The following is a 12,929-nucleotide window of genomic DNA, read 5'->3' as shown; positions in this document are numbered from 1 at the left end:
AAGGTGTTTTCTCTTTTTATTTCATCTCCTTGTGTGAATCATACTTGGTCTTGCTGAGCCGTGGCTCTTCCTTCAGGAAAGGACAGAAGGAGCAGCTCTAAGGGGCTCTCGGGTTTCCAGAAGCTGTGTGCTGACCGCGCCCCCTCCTGGGCCCTCGGCCGTACCTCCAGTGTTTCTGTCCCCCGGGCTCTGCCTGTGTCCAGGATGCGCCCAGTCCTTGCTGAACGGCCGCTGTGCTTTTTTTTAACGTAAAATACACAGAACACGGAATGTCCCATTCTAACCCCGTCTACATGCACAGCTCGGTGGCGTTCACATTTGCCCGCTGCCGTGCAGCAGTCACCAGCCTCCAGCTGCAGAACCTTCCGTCTTTGACCCCAACTGTCCCCGGTCCGCACACCCTGGCCCCCACACCCCCCGTCGACTCCCCGCATCGGGCTTTGACTCCTGGGACGTGCTACGTGGAACTGCATCCCAGTGAGTGAGACCAGACTCCGTCTCCGGGGGCCCCGCGGCTGTGCCCCTAGTGCCCGGGAGGGAGTCCCGTGCGCCCATCTGGGGGAGCCGGGCCGGCCAGGAGGCCTGCTGCCTCTTGCTCTGTGGAGATGAGCTGGTCGCCTCCCTCTCTGGGCTCCGTCTTCGTCGCATCAGAGCAGAGTCCGGTCCTCTCTGGGGGCAACCAGACACATGACCCAGGCTTCAGACTGTGTGGGGGGCCGGAGGGGTCCCTCCCCTAATCTCAAGAACCCGCACGCACGCACAGCACCTACCGCGGCAGAAGGGGCTTTGCTGCCGGGATTCAGTTAAGGACCTGGAGGTGGAGGGTTAGCCAGGTTACCCAGGTGGGCCCAGGGTCCTCGTTAGGGTCCTTCTATGGGGAGCAGTGAGGCGGGGGAGCCGGAGGAGGGGCAGACAGGCAGACTGGCTGGCTTTGAAGGTGAAGGGGCTCTTGCCAAGGACTGCGGTGGCCTCTCACTGCAGGAAGAGGCTGGAACGGTAACTTTCCCCGGAGCCTCCAGAAAGAGCTGGCCCTGTCCATACCCACACTTAGCCCAGGGGGACCCATGTTGGACTAATGGCTTCCAGATCTGTGACATAATCAGGGTGTGTAGTTTCAAGCCCCTGAACCTGTGGACCTTTGTCACGGGACTACTACAGCCTCCCAGGGCGGTGGCGGTCAGCTGGAATGACTGTCCCCAGAGGACAGACACCTGCCAGCCCCTGGAGACATCTGGAACGGTCCTGACTCAGGGGACAGGGTGCTGCTGGTGTTCCGGGGTTGGTCCTCAGCCTGTGTGGTGCTGAGGTGGGGGGGCTCCTGCCTCGAAGGGACCATGGGGCCGTCAGGAGGCCCCGAGGGAGGCTTTCCGGAGGCTGCGGCTGAGCCGTGGGCAAGACAAGCAGGAGTCAGGACGGCCCAGTGAGAGGGTGCGGGGGTGCTGTGCCAAGGCCAGTGGTGAAAGCCAGCTGTGTTCTGGGAACAGAGAGCCTCCGAGGAGTCTGGGCTCAAGCAGAGGGCAGCAGGGAGCCATAGAAGGTTCCTGACTAGGGCAGTGACATGATCAGACTTGGACCTGGGGAAGTAGATGGAAGGGGGCAGGCAGAAGACCAGGGAGGTGGCCTTGGCACTGGTGACGGATTCAAGTGGACAGAGGAATTTGGGTCTGACTTGCACGAGGGGATGGAGGGGTCAAGAATGGCACCATAGTCTCTGGGCTAGTGGCTGGGTCCATGTGGGCAGAGGCTACCCCCATCAGCCAAGCCCCAAAACACCTGGGAGGCTGAGAGCCATCCAGAAAGCAGTGTGAGCTGGTGGGCACCAACGGCAGAATCAAACAGCGCTTGGGGACTGAGTGCTGCCCTGGGGCCATGAGCAGGCAGGGGTGGCACAGGGAGCCGGGTGGCCTCCAGGTGCCACAGCGGACATGGGAGATCCACCCAGAGACTGTTCCCTGGCGAGCACAGCGACACAGGTCGCTCCGGGCTCTGCCTCCCCAAACACTGCCAGCCAGGCCCCCTGTCCTCCCCCACACTCCTCCCCACACCTCCCTTGGACACACGCCAGCTGCTCCTCCCAGGGAGAGCCTTGGGCAATGTCTTGACTTCTGGTCTCTGCTTTCCTCACTGGAAGCTACCATCCTAGTTCGTGGGCTTCAGTGAGCTCTGGCCCCCAAACCAAGGAACATAACCCCCAGAACTCTTAGGAACGGAGGATCCCGTGCCAGCTCAGGGCCCCGTCGCCCAGGCCTGCTCCGAGCTCCTAGAGAGGCGTCTTGGGTGAGTCTCCGGGTCCCAGCCAAGCCCACTTTCTACCGTCCGTCTGTCTGGGACACAGGTTTCCTCCCACTGCCATCATGGTGGGATGCCCTCCCGACTGGGAGTATGCCTAGGGCCCGCCCACCTGGCGCTTCAGCCCGGTGGGGAGGAACATTCAGGTCACCAGGCAGCTGACCCAGTGTGGGGTGGGAAAGCCTTCCCAGGGGAGCAGGGGAAGCTGGGAGGGCAGGACATTTGAGGGTAGGGGAGCCCCCCCCCCCACTGTAATGACCACGAAGCCTGTGGTCCCAGGCATCCCCAGATGGTGGGGAGGGTGGACTGCGGGTACAGCAGGCAAGGGAGGGTCAGGACGGGATGACACACGGACATCAGTGAGCTGAGCCAGATGGAGACTCAGCGGCCACAGGAACTCCCGGCCATGTAGACGGTGAGATGATGAACTGTGCCCACCCCGAGTCCCCACCTCCAGAATAACCCCACTTTGGGCTCAGCCCTCCATGAGCTGAGCCCCCCCCAACCTGGCCTGGCCATCAGCACTTCCCCAACCCATTCCTGAGCCCTGAGCACAGTCTATGGGGCACCAGGGCCAAGTGTCTGCTCCCCATCCCCATACCAGGTTGGGGACTCAGCAGGCAGGGCCTTGGACAGCGAAGGGGTGAACCCATGGCCCCGAGGAGCTGCTGGGCGCCAGAAGCCGGGGCCCCTGCGCTCCGAGCACCAGCCGGGCCACCCAAGTCCCCGGGGCCAGCACACGGGTCGGGGAGCACTTCCAAAGTCCTTTATTGGGCCGGCAAGGCCGGGAGCTGCCCTTGGAGTGGGGTCCCAGTCCCAGTCTGGAGTCTCCGGGTCTGTGGCGTACCTGCCCCTGTTCCTGAGCGGGGCACGTGGCCTCTTCTGACAGGCTACTTGGTTCGCTCCTTCAGATACTCCCAGCCCTCCTTGGAGTACTCGCAGGCCTTGGAGGGGGCCACGGACAGAGCTGACATCACCGTCATGATGCCTGTGGAGAGGGAGGGCCCAGCACCTTCAGCCCCCGGCTTTAGTCCACCGACCCCGGCCCCCCGGAAACCCTAGCCCTGCAAGGCCTTTAGAGGCACCAGTACCAGCTCCATTGGTTCCACACAGGGAAACTAGGCAGAGGTGGGGCAGGGCCTCCTCTTGTCTGAGGTCACATGATGACCCGTCCTCAAAGGAGGATCCCTGAAATCTCTGCCCCTTTTCCTCTTTTAGATCCACGGGAGCTGCGCGGAGCAGCAAGGGGAGCATCGGGAAGGAATGACCAGGAAGGGGTGGTAGAGGGTGCTAGACTCGGGGGTATCGGGGGCCACCCCCCCAAGCACGGGGACCAGGGCCTACCTGAATTCCAGGTGTCGCGGATGTGAAAGTTAAACTTTGGAGGGGCTGGGAGCTGGGAAGAGAGGGGAGAAGGGGCAGGTGAAAAGGGGAGGGCCCAGCCAGAAGCTTCCCCAGGCAGGGAAGGGCAGCGCAAAGCCCAAGACCGAGGACACCAAGCAGGGCTGGAGGGACCAGGGACCAAAAGCCACCCAGGAAATGACACCCTCCTCCCACCAAGCCTCAGCCTCGCTCCCAGACTCAGGGTACCTGGGGCATCTTCAGACCGGTCTGCTCACACACGTACTGGCTGAACTGGTACATGGCTGGGGGGACTACCTCCTCAGCCTTCTGAAGGACAGCCTGGCTCTTGTCGCTCGGCCCCAGCAACTCCTGGTCATACACCAGGTAGACGGCGCCCCCGGCCACACTGCCCTTGATGAGGAACCTGCGGTCGGGGAAGGACAGCCGCTCAGCATCTCCTCGGGCACAGCTGGCCAGTCCCGGGGAGGAGTCCGCAGCCCTAGCAGTGACACACCTGAGGCCAAGGCAGCTCATACAACAGAGCGAGCCACCTCCCCCGAGCCCAGAGGCGTGCCTGGCACCTACTCTGCACAGCTCTCAATCCACACTGCACCAAGCAGAGCTACTCGGCCCCATTTAACTGGTAAACTGAGGCCCGGAGAGGAAAAGGGGTCACTCGTGATCCCGCACAGAGCAGGGAACCGTGAAGACCGGAGAGCCCTGACTTTCCGCCTGCCAGCCCCAGCAGGCCCGACTCGCGCGCCACCCTCGAGGGGTTTCCGAGGGGCCCTGGTCGCTTCCTGTGTGTCATACGTCGCTTCCTGATACAGCGCCTGCGGCATGCCCACCTTACAGAGGGGGCCACTGGGGCCCCGAGGGCTCTCGGACACGATCAGGGGACAAGGGCTCGCTGGGAGGCGGGAAGGACGCGCGACAAGCGATCTCGGGAAGGCCGTCCCCGCCTGAACCTCAGCTTCCCCATCTACGCGACGCGGGACCTGACACCACGGAATTCGGAGATCCAGTTGGGAGCAAACCAACGGGGGTGCCCACGGGAGGGGACTTGCTCGAGGGCTCGGGGCCCGCGCCGCAGCCCGACGCACCTCAGCAGCGACCACACTCGGGGAACCATGGTCGCTCGGCTCCGCGCGCAAGGACACTCGACCCTCCCGCCGCTTCCGGTGACGGCGCCGCAGAGGCCTGTGGGAAGTGTAGGCGCCCCGGTCAGTTGCAAAGGCCTGCGGGAGTCGAAGTCGCGCAACGGCTCAGAGACGCCAGAAGACCGCAGTCCCACCGCGAAAGGGTCGAAAGGATTCGGAGGGGAGTGATCTTCAGAGCCGGTCCGCCGCAAAGCTGCCTGGGAAATGGAGTCAGCACCGCCCCGTCAGGCGCCGGACGCCTCGCCTAGCCGCCGAGACTCCTGGGAAATGCAGTCCGGCCTGGCACCGCCCGGGGGCCGTGGGGGAGAAAGGGGAGTCAGGCGTCTAGAGTGAGGCCTGTAAGTGACCCAAGAAGATTTCGGAGCCCGGGAGATCCACCCGCGCCCGCGCGGGGGACTGAGGGCCCAGGCCCGGGAAGAGGGGACCAATAACGTTGTTGTCATGGCAACGCGAGGGCGGACTTGTGCGAGGGAGGTGGAGCCTGGATCACGTGATCTGGTCCGGGGTGGGGCTTTCGTCCAGGGGGCGGGACCGGGATCAGGACCTGTGCCGGGAGGGGGCGAGCCCGATGGCAGGCCGTTGCCGGGCAACGCCCGGGCACGGAGTTCTCGTACTAGGCCCTCCCCCTGAGGAGGTGGGCTCGGTGTCACGTGACCTGGGCCCTACGGGAGGGGGCGCGGTCGGGGGCCCGGCCGCTTAGGGAGCTCCGAGGGGTGCGCGCCGGGTTCCCAGGTCCGGATCCAGCCCCGCTGGACTGCGAGAGAACCTGAGGCCCGAGCGGGTGAGTGCGAGATTGGGAGCGCGCGGCACGTCGTACACCCTTTTTGTCCAGAGGGGAAACTAAGGCCTGGCGAGGTCAGGGGACCAGTACGTTCTGCGAGGGTCTGGTTCTCCCACGTCCTCCCCGGTCGCAGGCGGCCGCTTCATCCCTCCCTCCATCCCTCCATCCCTGCATCTATCCACCCGGACGGCCAGCCGGCCGTTCATCCGCCCCACCCCACCTTGCCCTGCGTGGCTGCTGTGGTCAAGGTGGGAAGAGGGTCAAGTTGCGGGGCTCCACGGGCTTCCCTTGCAAAGCGGGGAGAGGTGGGATGGCTGCCATGACTGGGGAAGAGCGCGGAGTTCACCTTTCTGAGAGCTGAGAAAGATTCATAGACGGTAATGGTGGAGGATGAGATTGGACCGGTGAGCCTGGGCCAGACCCGCGAGGCACTGAGGTGAGGAGCTTGGTCTCCATGGGGGGCAGTGGCGAACCCTAACACGGTTTGGAGCAGGAAGGGGAACGTCGGATTTCTTCAGGAGATCCCTTTGGCTGCCGGAAAAGCATAGGGTGGAAGGAAGGGAGTAGGAGGGTAGGGGAGGCAGGGGGGAGGCAGCTGGAACTTTGCAATAGGAGGCAAAGGACTGAGGCCTAATCTAGAGACCTCAAGACAGCCCAGCCCCACCATCTCTTAGTTCTGGAAGTCTCCCTCTCCTCTTTGTCCTACTGAGTTCAGAGGACAGAAACCCCAAGATGTGGATGGGCCTGTGCCTTTCTCAGGGAAGATTCATGACCCCCCACCCCCACCCCCCGCCACTGTTAAGCATTTGGCCCGTTTCTCTCTTTCACCTTCTGCCTGGAACAAGTAAATCCACTCCCACAGCTGAAGTCACATCTTAATCCCGCTGATACTGCTCCTATGTCTCCTACCGAGCCCCAAGATTCCCTCTGGGTGTCTCCGGACAGAGCCGTCGTTCTGTACCTCCTGCCCCCTGCCCCCAGCTCTTCCCTCCAGTGTTCCTCGTATCACTCGGGGTCTCAGGGTCAGCCTGGTATCGAGCACCTACAGCATGGCTGGCACCATTTGGGACCCTGAGGACCCGACAGTGAACCAAGCAGCTGCAGGTTTCCATTTCCTTCTCGCCTCCCGGAGCTGACAGCCTGGGAGGAGAGAGGGACAGTGAACATGTAACAACTCATCAGGATAATTTCGGGTCATGTCAAGAAGTTGTAGACGGAGGCCAGGGAGGGACAGGGACCAGGAGTCGCTTTAGAAAAGGAGGCCAGGGAATTTCCCTTGGAGAAGGTCCGTTTGGTGCTGACTTCAAGAAGTGAGAGAGCAACTCATTGGATTCTATTTGGGAAGAGCATTCCCGGCAGAGGCAACAGCCAGTGCAAAGGCCCTGTGGCTGGCTGGAGACTGGCCAGTTCTGAGAAACCGTGAAGAGGCGGGGTGTGGCAAATAGCGGAGTGGGTCGGAAGGGCTGGTCCCTGCAAGGCCCTTTTGACCATCAGGGAGCCTGGCTTTTGTCGTCAATGAAATGGGGAGGCAAGATGTAATTTGGCTGCCTGGCGGAGAGAGAAAGCCCTGAAGAGGCCCAGGGAAAGCTGTGTGGTGCCCTGGACCAGGTGGTGGCTGGGAGATGGAGGAGAAAGGGCAGGGCCCGGAGCATCTTCATCAAACAAGGGCCTCGTTGGGGGAATGGGGATGGCTGTGGGCCAGGTCCCTGCCCGCCGTCCTCTCTCCCGCTGCAGAACCTGCAGACCCAGGGTGGGCCATGAAGGTTCTGCTGCTCACCGGGCTGGGGGCCCTGTTCTTCTCCTACTACTGGGATGACAACTTCGACCCTGGTGAGTGCCTGGAGGTGGGGGAGGGAGGAATCGGGCCAGCCGTCCGGTGCCGCCCGCCCCCCTCGGGTTGACCACCCCTGCGCCCTGCTAGCTAGCCTCCAGGGAGCCCGAGTGCTGCTGACGGGGGCCAGTGCCGGCGTTGGGGAGGAGCTGGCTTATCACTACGCCCGCCTGGGCTCCCACCTGGTGCTCACGGCCCACACCGAGGCCCTCCTGCAGAAGGTGAGACCGCCCATTTCCAGCTGAGTGGTGGTGGGGAGTGGCTGGAAAACAGGCCCCTTCCTTGCCAAGATGCAGGTCCCCTGGGTGGCCTTAGGGGCGTAGCTTGGCCCCTGAGCCTTAGTTTCTACTTTTGCAAGCCAGAGACCACAAAAGTACCTTCTCACCGGTTACAGCGGTTATAGCGTTGGGTTGATCCATTAAGACAGTGAGTGTAAAACAGGGAGTGTTCCTTAAAAATGGGATTATTGGTGGTGTCCACAGCCGGTGCCAACGGCCGGGTCCTCAAAAGAGGGGTGGGTGGACACTTCTTAGCAGCAGCCCATCGTGGCTCCACGGAGATGTACAGTCCTTGGGGACAAACCTTGCAAAATTTCTAGAAAGGCCAGAACTGTCGAGATTTATATGAAATTTCCTGAGTTTTAAATGTTGGTATTGAGCAAATAAAATGTGCCCGATTTGGGCCCCCAGGCTGCCAGTTTGTGACCCCAGTGGCAGCGCTTGGGAACAGTGTCAAATGTCACCTGGAGCTCGTGGTCGGGGAGGAGGCTTGAGGGTAGGGCCCCAGTGGTCTAGCAGGTGGAGGGGCCCAGCCCCCGTGGACGGCCCACGGGTAGCTCTGCCCCCCGCCCCCAGGTGGTGGGGAACTGCCGGAAGCTGGGCGCTCCCAAGGTCTTCTTCATCGCTGCGGACATGGCCTCCCCCGAGGTGCCCGAGCGCGTGGTGCAGTTTGCGCTGGACAAGCTGGGTGAGGGGCGGGCCTGGACTCTGGGACCCGGGCCTAGGCCTTAAGGGCAGGACCCGAAAGCGGTGGGGCCCGGGGCAGTCGGTGGCGGGGGGGAGACTATGCTGTCTGGGGCGTGGCTAGGGGTGGGACCTCATTGCCTCCAGGGAGCGGAACTCTGGACTGGGCCTTATTGGATCAGGGACGAACCCTGGCAAGAGCCGGGGAGTAGGGCCTCGTCTCTTTGATATTAGGCGGGGAGCTACCCGGGGCAGAACTCACTGGCTCAGTGCTCTGGCCCCAGCTTCTCTAGTTCAAGGTAACGGGGCCAGGGGCGGGCTCTCAAGGACTAGCTCCTTGCTGATGGGCGTCTCCGGGCCAGGAGGGCTGGACTACCTCGTGCTGAACCACCTCGGCGCCACCCCGGCAGGCACGCGGTCCCGGAGCGTCCAGGCGACCCGCTGGCTCCTGCAGGTGCCCCGCCCCGCCGCGCCCAGCGCCTCACCCCTACTATCCCCAGGCTGCACCCCTCCCCGCCCCTCCCAATTCCCACCCCAGGTCCGGCCCCGCCCAGGCCCCGCCCCTCCCGGGCAGGAGTTTCTCCGCGGCGCGGTGACTCGCAGTCGCCACCGCCTCCAGGTGAACTTCCTGAGTTACGTGCAGCTGACTTCGCTGGCGCTGCCCAGCCTGACGGACAGCAAAGGCTCTCTGGTGGTCGTGTCCTCGCTGCTCGGTGCGCGCCCGTGGGCCGGGGAGTCGGGAGGCCACAGGGCTCGAGGCGGGCGAGCCTGGAGAGGGCAGGAAGGCTGCCTGGAGGAGGGGGAGCTCAGGGGTGCCCTCCCGCGCTCCTAGGCCCTGTGCCCACATCCTTCTCCACCCCGTACTCGGCGGCCAAGTTCGCGCTGGACGGCTTCTTCGGCTCTCTCCGGCGGGAGCTGGACGTGCAGGACGTGAACGTGGCCATCACCATGTGCGTCCTGGGCCTCCGGGATCGCGCCTCGACCGCCGAGGGAGTCAGGTGGGGCCCCAGGGCCATCAGGGGCAGGGGGATGCCGTGGGGGGCCGCCCGCCTGCAGTCTCCACCGCATCCTCCCGTCCGCAGGGGCGTCTCGAGGGCCAAGGCGGCCCCAGGGCCCAAGGCAGCCCTGGCGGTGATCCGCGGCGGCGCCACCCGCGCCCCGGGCGTCTTCTACCCGTGGCGTTTCCACCTGCTCTGCCTGCTGCGGGCGTGGCTGCCGCACCCGAGAGCCTGGTTCATCCTCCAGGAGCTCAATGTCACGGCCGCCGCTGCTGCCTGAGCTCCCGGGGCTGGCCCTCGTCCTTCCAGAGGGGAGCCCTCCATCCAGCCGCCCCAGAGCGGTGACACAAACCGAGACACCTCTGAGCTGGTGGCCGTGGCTCAAGACAGAGTCATCAAGACAGAAAAGTACAACCGAGAAAAACGACCAGCCCCTGGAAACAGCCCCAGCTGCGGGTGTGCACGTGCTAATCGTGGGCCAGGCAGCGACTTGGAAAGCGTTACCTCTGTCTTCCGGGCCACCCTCGGTGACACGGTTGCTGCTTCCATTTTGCAGATGAGAAAAGTAAGACTCAGAGAGCTGGTGTGACTTGCCTAGGCCCCTGGCCACATCCGACAGGGCGCACCCTGGGAACCCTGTCCATCTCCCACTTGGAACCAGGGCATCTCTGATCTCTTCTGTCCACTCGCTCAGCCTTGGAGCATCCCCCTACCCTTGCCCCAAGTAGGGGATGTTCTTCAAACTGTCCACCTGCCCACAGGGCCTAAGGCAGCGTAGGTGGGAAAGAATGTGTTCTGGGCTGGACCCAGCCTTCTGTTTCATAATAAAACCCTTCTCCCCTTGCTCGTAGGTCGTTCACGGTGCTTTGTTTTCCAGTTTGCTGGTGGGAGGTGGGTCAAGAGGAACTTCTCCTCCCTATTTGCCAGTGGAGAAGTGGAAGCCGAGAGGGGTAGATCTCCCCCAGGAGGTCAGGGGTCGAAGGAAAGATATGGAGTCAGTGGGCCAAAGGCCTTATTTGCAGTGTAAAGTACGTGTTTTTTGTGCCAATGATGAAAACGTGTATCAGGCACTGAGCCCTTGACATGAGTGGTCTCGTGGCATCTTCACAACGGAAGTTGGCGCTACCATTGTTTCCGTTTTATGGATAAGGAAATGTGCTGAGAGAGAGGGAGGAAGGGGCGTCTGGTGGCTTCAGTTGGTTAAGCGTCTGCCTTCAGCTCAAGTGATCCCAGGGTCCTGGGATGGAGCCCCACATCGGGCTCCCTGCTCACTGGGAAGTCTGCTTCTCCCTCTCTCTCTGATCCTCCTCTCTACTTGTGCTCTCCCTCTGTCTCAAATAAATAAGTAAATAATATCTTTTAAAAAAGAGAGAGAGGGAGGAAGTCGGTGGCAGGAGGTAGGATTCTGAAAAGGGACTTAAAACAAAGTGTGGGGTACTTCTATCCGCACATCACTGATATTTACATCAATTAGTGAAAAATGGACAGTTCTTCTAAAATGATAAGTTAGTGTGGTTTGCATAAAGACGAAGCAACTCTACAGATAACTGTAGGATGAATACAACATTACAGAATGCTAGCTATTGTTGGCTGTGGAAGGCTCTAGAATTAGCAAGTGTTAGAAGGGTTAACCCCAGACTAGCCCCAAATGGGGACCATCATTTGGGGGATAAGTAGGATTAAAAGATAAAAACCAGGAAGAAAGGATGCCTGGGTGGCTCAGTGGGTTGAGCCTCTGCCTTAGGCTCCAGTCATGATCTTGGGGTCCTGGGATCAGCCTGCATCAGGCTCTCTGCTCAGCAGGGAGCCTGCCTACCTCCCCCAACCCCGCCTGCCTCTCTGCCTACTTGTGATCTCGGTCTGTCAAATAAATAAACAAAATCTTTTTTTAAAAATGTGGTTTCTGTTTGTTTCTACCACACCTCCTGTCCCTGCACGACCTAAAATTATATCAAACACCATCAGGGGGTACTATACCAAATCGCCCTCTTCAGTTCTAATACAGAATTTGGTGTCATATAAGCCAATACCTATTTATGGGAGTTTTATTTTGTGTCAAGTATCATTATATCTTATTCAAACAGTTTGGAATAAGTGCTATTATTGTCCTCATTCTAATAAAGACTTTTCTTTTTTAAAAAAAGATGATTATTTATTTAAGAGAGAGCACGACCAGGAAGAGGGAGAAGCAGGCTCCCAAAAGCAGGGAGCCCCATGCGGGGCTCCATCCCAGGACTCTGGGAGCAAGACCTGAGCCGAAGGCAGATGCTTAACCGACTGAGCCACCCAGGCGGCCCTTACTATTTTCATTCTATACATGAGGAAATCCAAGTACAGGAGCTGAAGTCCCTGGCGCCGGGTCCGCAAGCCGGCGGCGTAGGTGGGATTTCAGCCAGCAAGCGGCAGAAGTAGGACTCAACCCCCAAGCCATCCGCAAAGAAAGCCACGGCAACTCCGGCTAAGGCTAGTTTTGGTCCTGAGCGCGCGCGCACAGGGAGACGGTTTGCGCATGCGCACGGGGAAACAGCAGGGCCTCCAGCCGCCAGGGGGAGCCCGCGGGGTCTCTGCCGCTCTGGCCCGCTTGACCCGCGGAAGCTAGAAATCCCAGAATTCCGCGAGGCGACAGCCCTTCCGCCGCGGGAGCCATTGAAGAGCTGCAGGTTAGTGGGGCGCCGGGCGACAGGGATCTGCTGCCATCCGGGCTCCGGGGCCCCGGTGCGGCTCCAGGCTACAGTGGGGCGCCGCGAGCGAGCCCGGGGGAGTCGGGACGCGGGGTCCCGGGCGGCGGGAGCCGAGCCCGGACCCAGCCCCACGTCCCTTTCCGTCCCGTCCGCAGCCATGGCTCTGCGCTACCCTATGGCCGTGGGCCTCAATAAGGGCCACAAAGTGACCAAGAACGTGAGCAAGCCGAGGCACAGCCGCCGGCGCGGGGTGAGTGCGGGCACGCGCCGTCGGGGGCCGCGTTGGCGGGGGTAGGGCACGGCCCCGGCGACGGGGCGAGCGGCAGGGGGCGCAGGGCCCGCCCCGGCGGAGGGCGGACACTCCTGGGAATCGCCTGGCGGGGAACGGCTGGCGGGGCGCGCCCGGACGCAGGGGCGAGGCCAGCCGCGGGATGAGGCGCGGGCTCGGGCAGGGGCGCCCTGGCGCGAGAGGGCGCGGGCGCGGGACCGAGGACCGCGGGTGGCCCGGGCTCTGAACGCCCCCCGCCCCGCAGCGCCTCACGAAGCACACCAAGTTCGTGCGGGACATGATCCGAGAGGTGTGCGGCTTCGCCCCCTACGAGCGGCGCGCCATGGAGCTGCTCAAGGTGTCCAAGGACAAGCGCGCCCTCAAGTTCATCAAGAAAAGGGTAGGTGCGGGGTCGCGGGGCCGGGCGGGCCTCGGGGTCCCGGGTCCCCGACTCCCCGACTGAGCGCTCTCCCTGCCCGGCAGGTGGGGACGCACATCCGCGCCAAGAGGAAGCGAGAGGAGCTGAGCAATGTCCTCGCTGCCATGAGGAAAGCGGCGGCCAAGAAGGACTGAGCTCCCCGCCCGTGTGTGTAATAAAGCGTTTTTGGAACTCCG

The 12,929-nt window shown here is 62.2% G+C and overlaps 3 protein-coding genes across 7 annotated transcripts; 2 read left to right on the top strand and 1 right to left on the bottom strand.

Moving 5' to 3' along the window:
* Nucleotides 1–3,040: 3,040 nt before the first annotated feature.
* Nucleotides 3,041–5,239, bottom strand: MICOS13 (mitochondrial contact site and cristae organizing system subunit 13). Its single transcript, XM_080817410.1, has 4 exons — nt 4,737–5,239; nt 3,880–4,057; nt 3,634–3,685; nt 3,041–3,277 (listed from the first exon to the last, which is right to left on the bottom strand). The coding sequence occupies exons 1-4, from the start codon at nt 4,763–4,765 to the stop codon at nt 3,180–3,182; spliced, it is 357 nt and encodes a 118-aa protein (XP_080673536.1). The 5' UTR covers nt 4,766–5,239; the 3' UTR covers nt 3,041–3,179.
* Nucleotides 5,240–5,339: 100 nt separating this feature from the next.
* On the top strand, nt 5,340–10,214 carry HSD11B1L (hydroxysteroid 11-beta dehydrogenase 1 like). Of its 4 annotated transcripts, none has more exons than XM_080816412.1 (8): nt 5,436–5,574; nt 7,309–7,404; nt 7,496–7,626; nt 8,260–8,371; nt 8,730–8,821; nt 8,987–9,080; nt 9,200–9,365; nt 9,450–10,214. In XM_080816412.1, the coding sequence occupies exons 2-8, from the start codon at nt 7,332–7,334 to the stop codon at nt 9,643–9,645; spliced, it is 864 nt and encodes a 287-aa protein (XP_080672538.1). In that variant the 5' UTR covers nt 5,436–5,574; nt 7,309–7,331; the 3' UTR covers nt 9,646–10,214. The 4 variants fall into 4 exon arrangements, with proteins under 4 accessions (XP_080672540.1, XP_080672538.1, XP_080672539.1 ...); XM_080816413.1 differs by having other exon boundaries at nt 5,464–5,574; nt 8,733–8,821; XM_080816414.1 differs by lacking the exon at nt 7,309–7,404 and having other exon boundaries at nt 5,340–5,574; nt 7,500–7,626.
* A 1,758-nt stretch (nt 10,215–11,972) lies between these two features.
* RPL36 (ribosomal protein L36) lies at nt 11,973–12,924 on the top strand. 2 transcript variants are annotated; one of them, XM_080812226.1, is made up of 4 exons: nt 11,973–12,025; nt 12,202–12,296; nt 12,580–12,714; nt 12,798–12,924. In XM_080812226.1, exons 2-4 carry the CDS (start codon nt 12,204–12,206, stop codon nt 12,885–12,887), a joined length of 318 nt encoding a protein of 105 aa, XP_080668352.1. In that variant the 5' UTR covers nt 11,973–12,025; nt 12,202–12,203; the 3' UTR covers nt 12,888–12,924. The 2 variants fall into 2 exon arrangements, with proteins under 2 accessions (XP_080668352.1, XP_080668353.1); XM_080812227.1 differs by lacking the exon at nt 11,973–12,025 and having other exon boundaries at nt 12,058–12,296.
* Nucleotides 12,925–12,929: the final 5 nt, after the last annotated feature.

Source organism: Martes martes (genome assembly GCF_963455335.1).
Source record: "Martes martes genome assembly, chromosome: 1".
NCBI lineage: Eukaryota > Metazoa > Chordata > Mammalia > Carnivora > Mustelidae > Martes > Martes martes.
The sequence above is the reverse complement of the archived record's forward strand: the minus strand, read 5'-3'. Positions and strand labels throughout refer to the sequence as shown.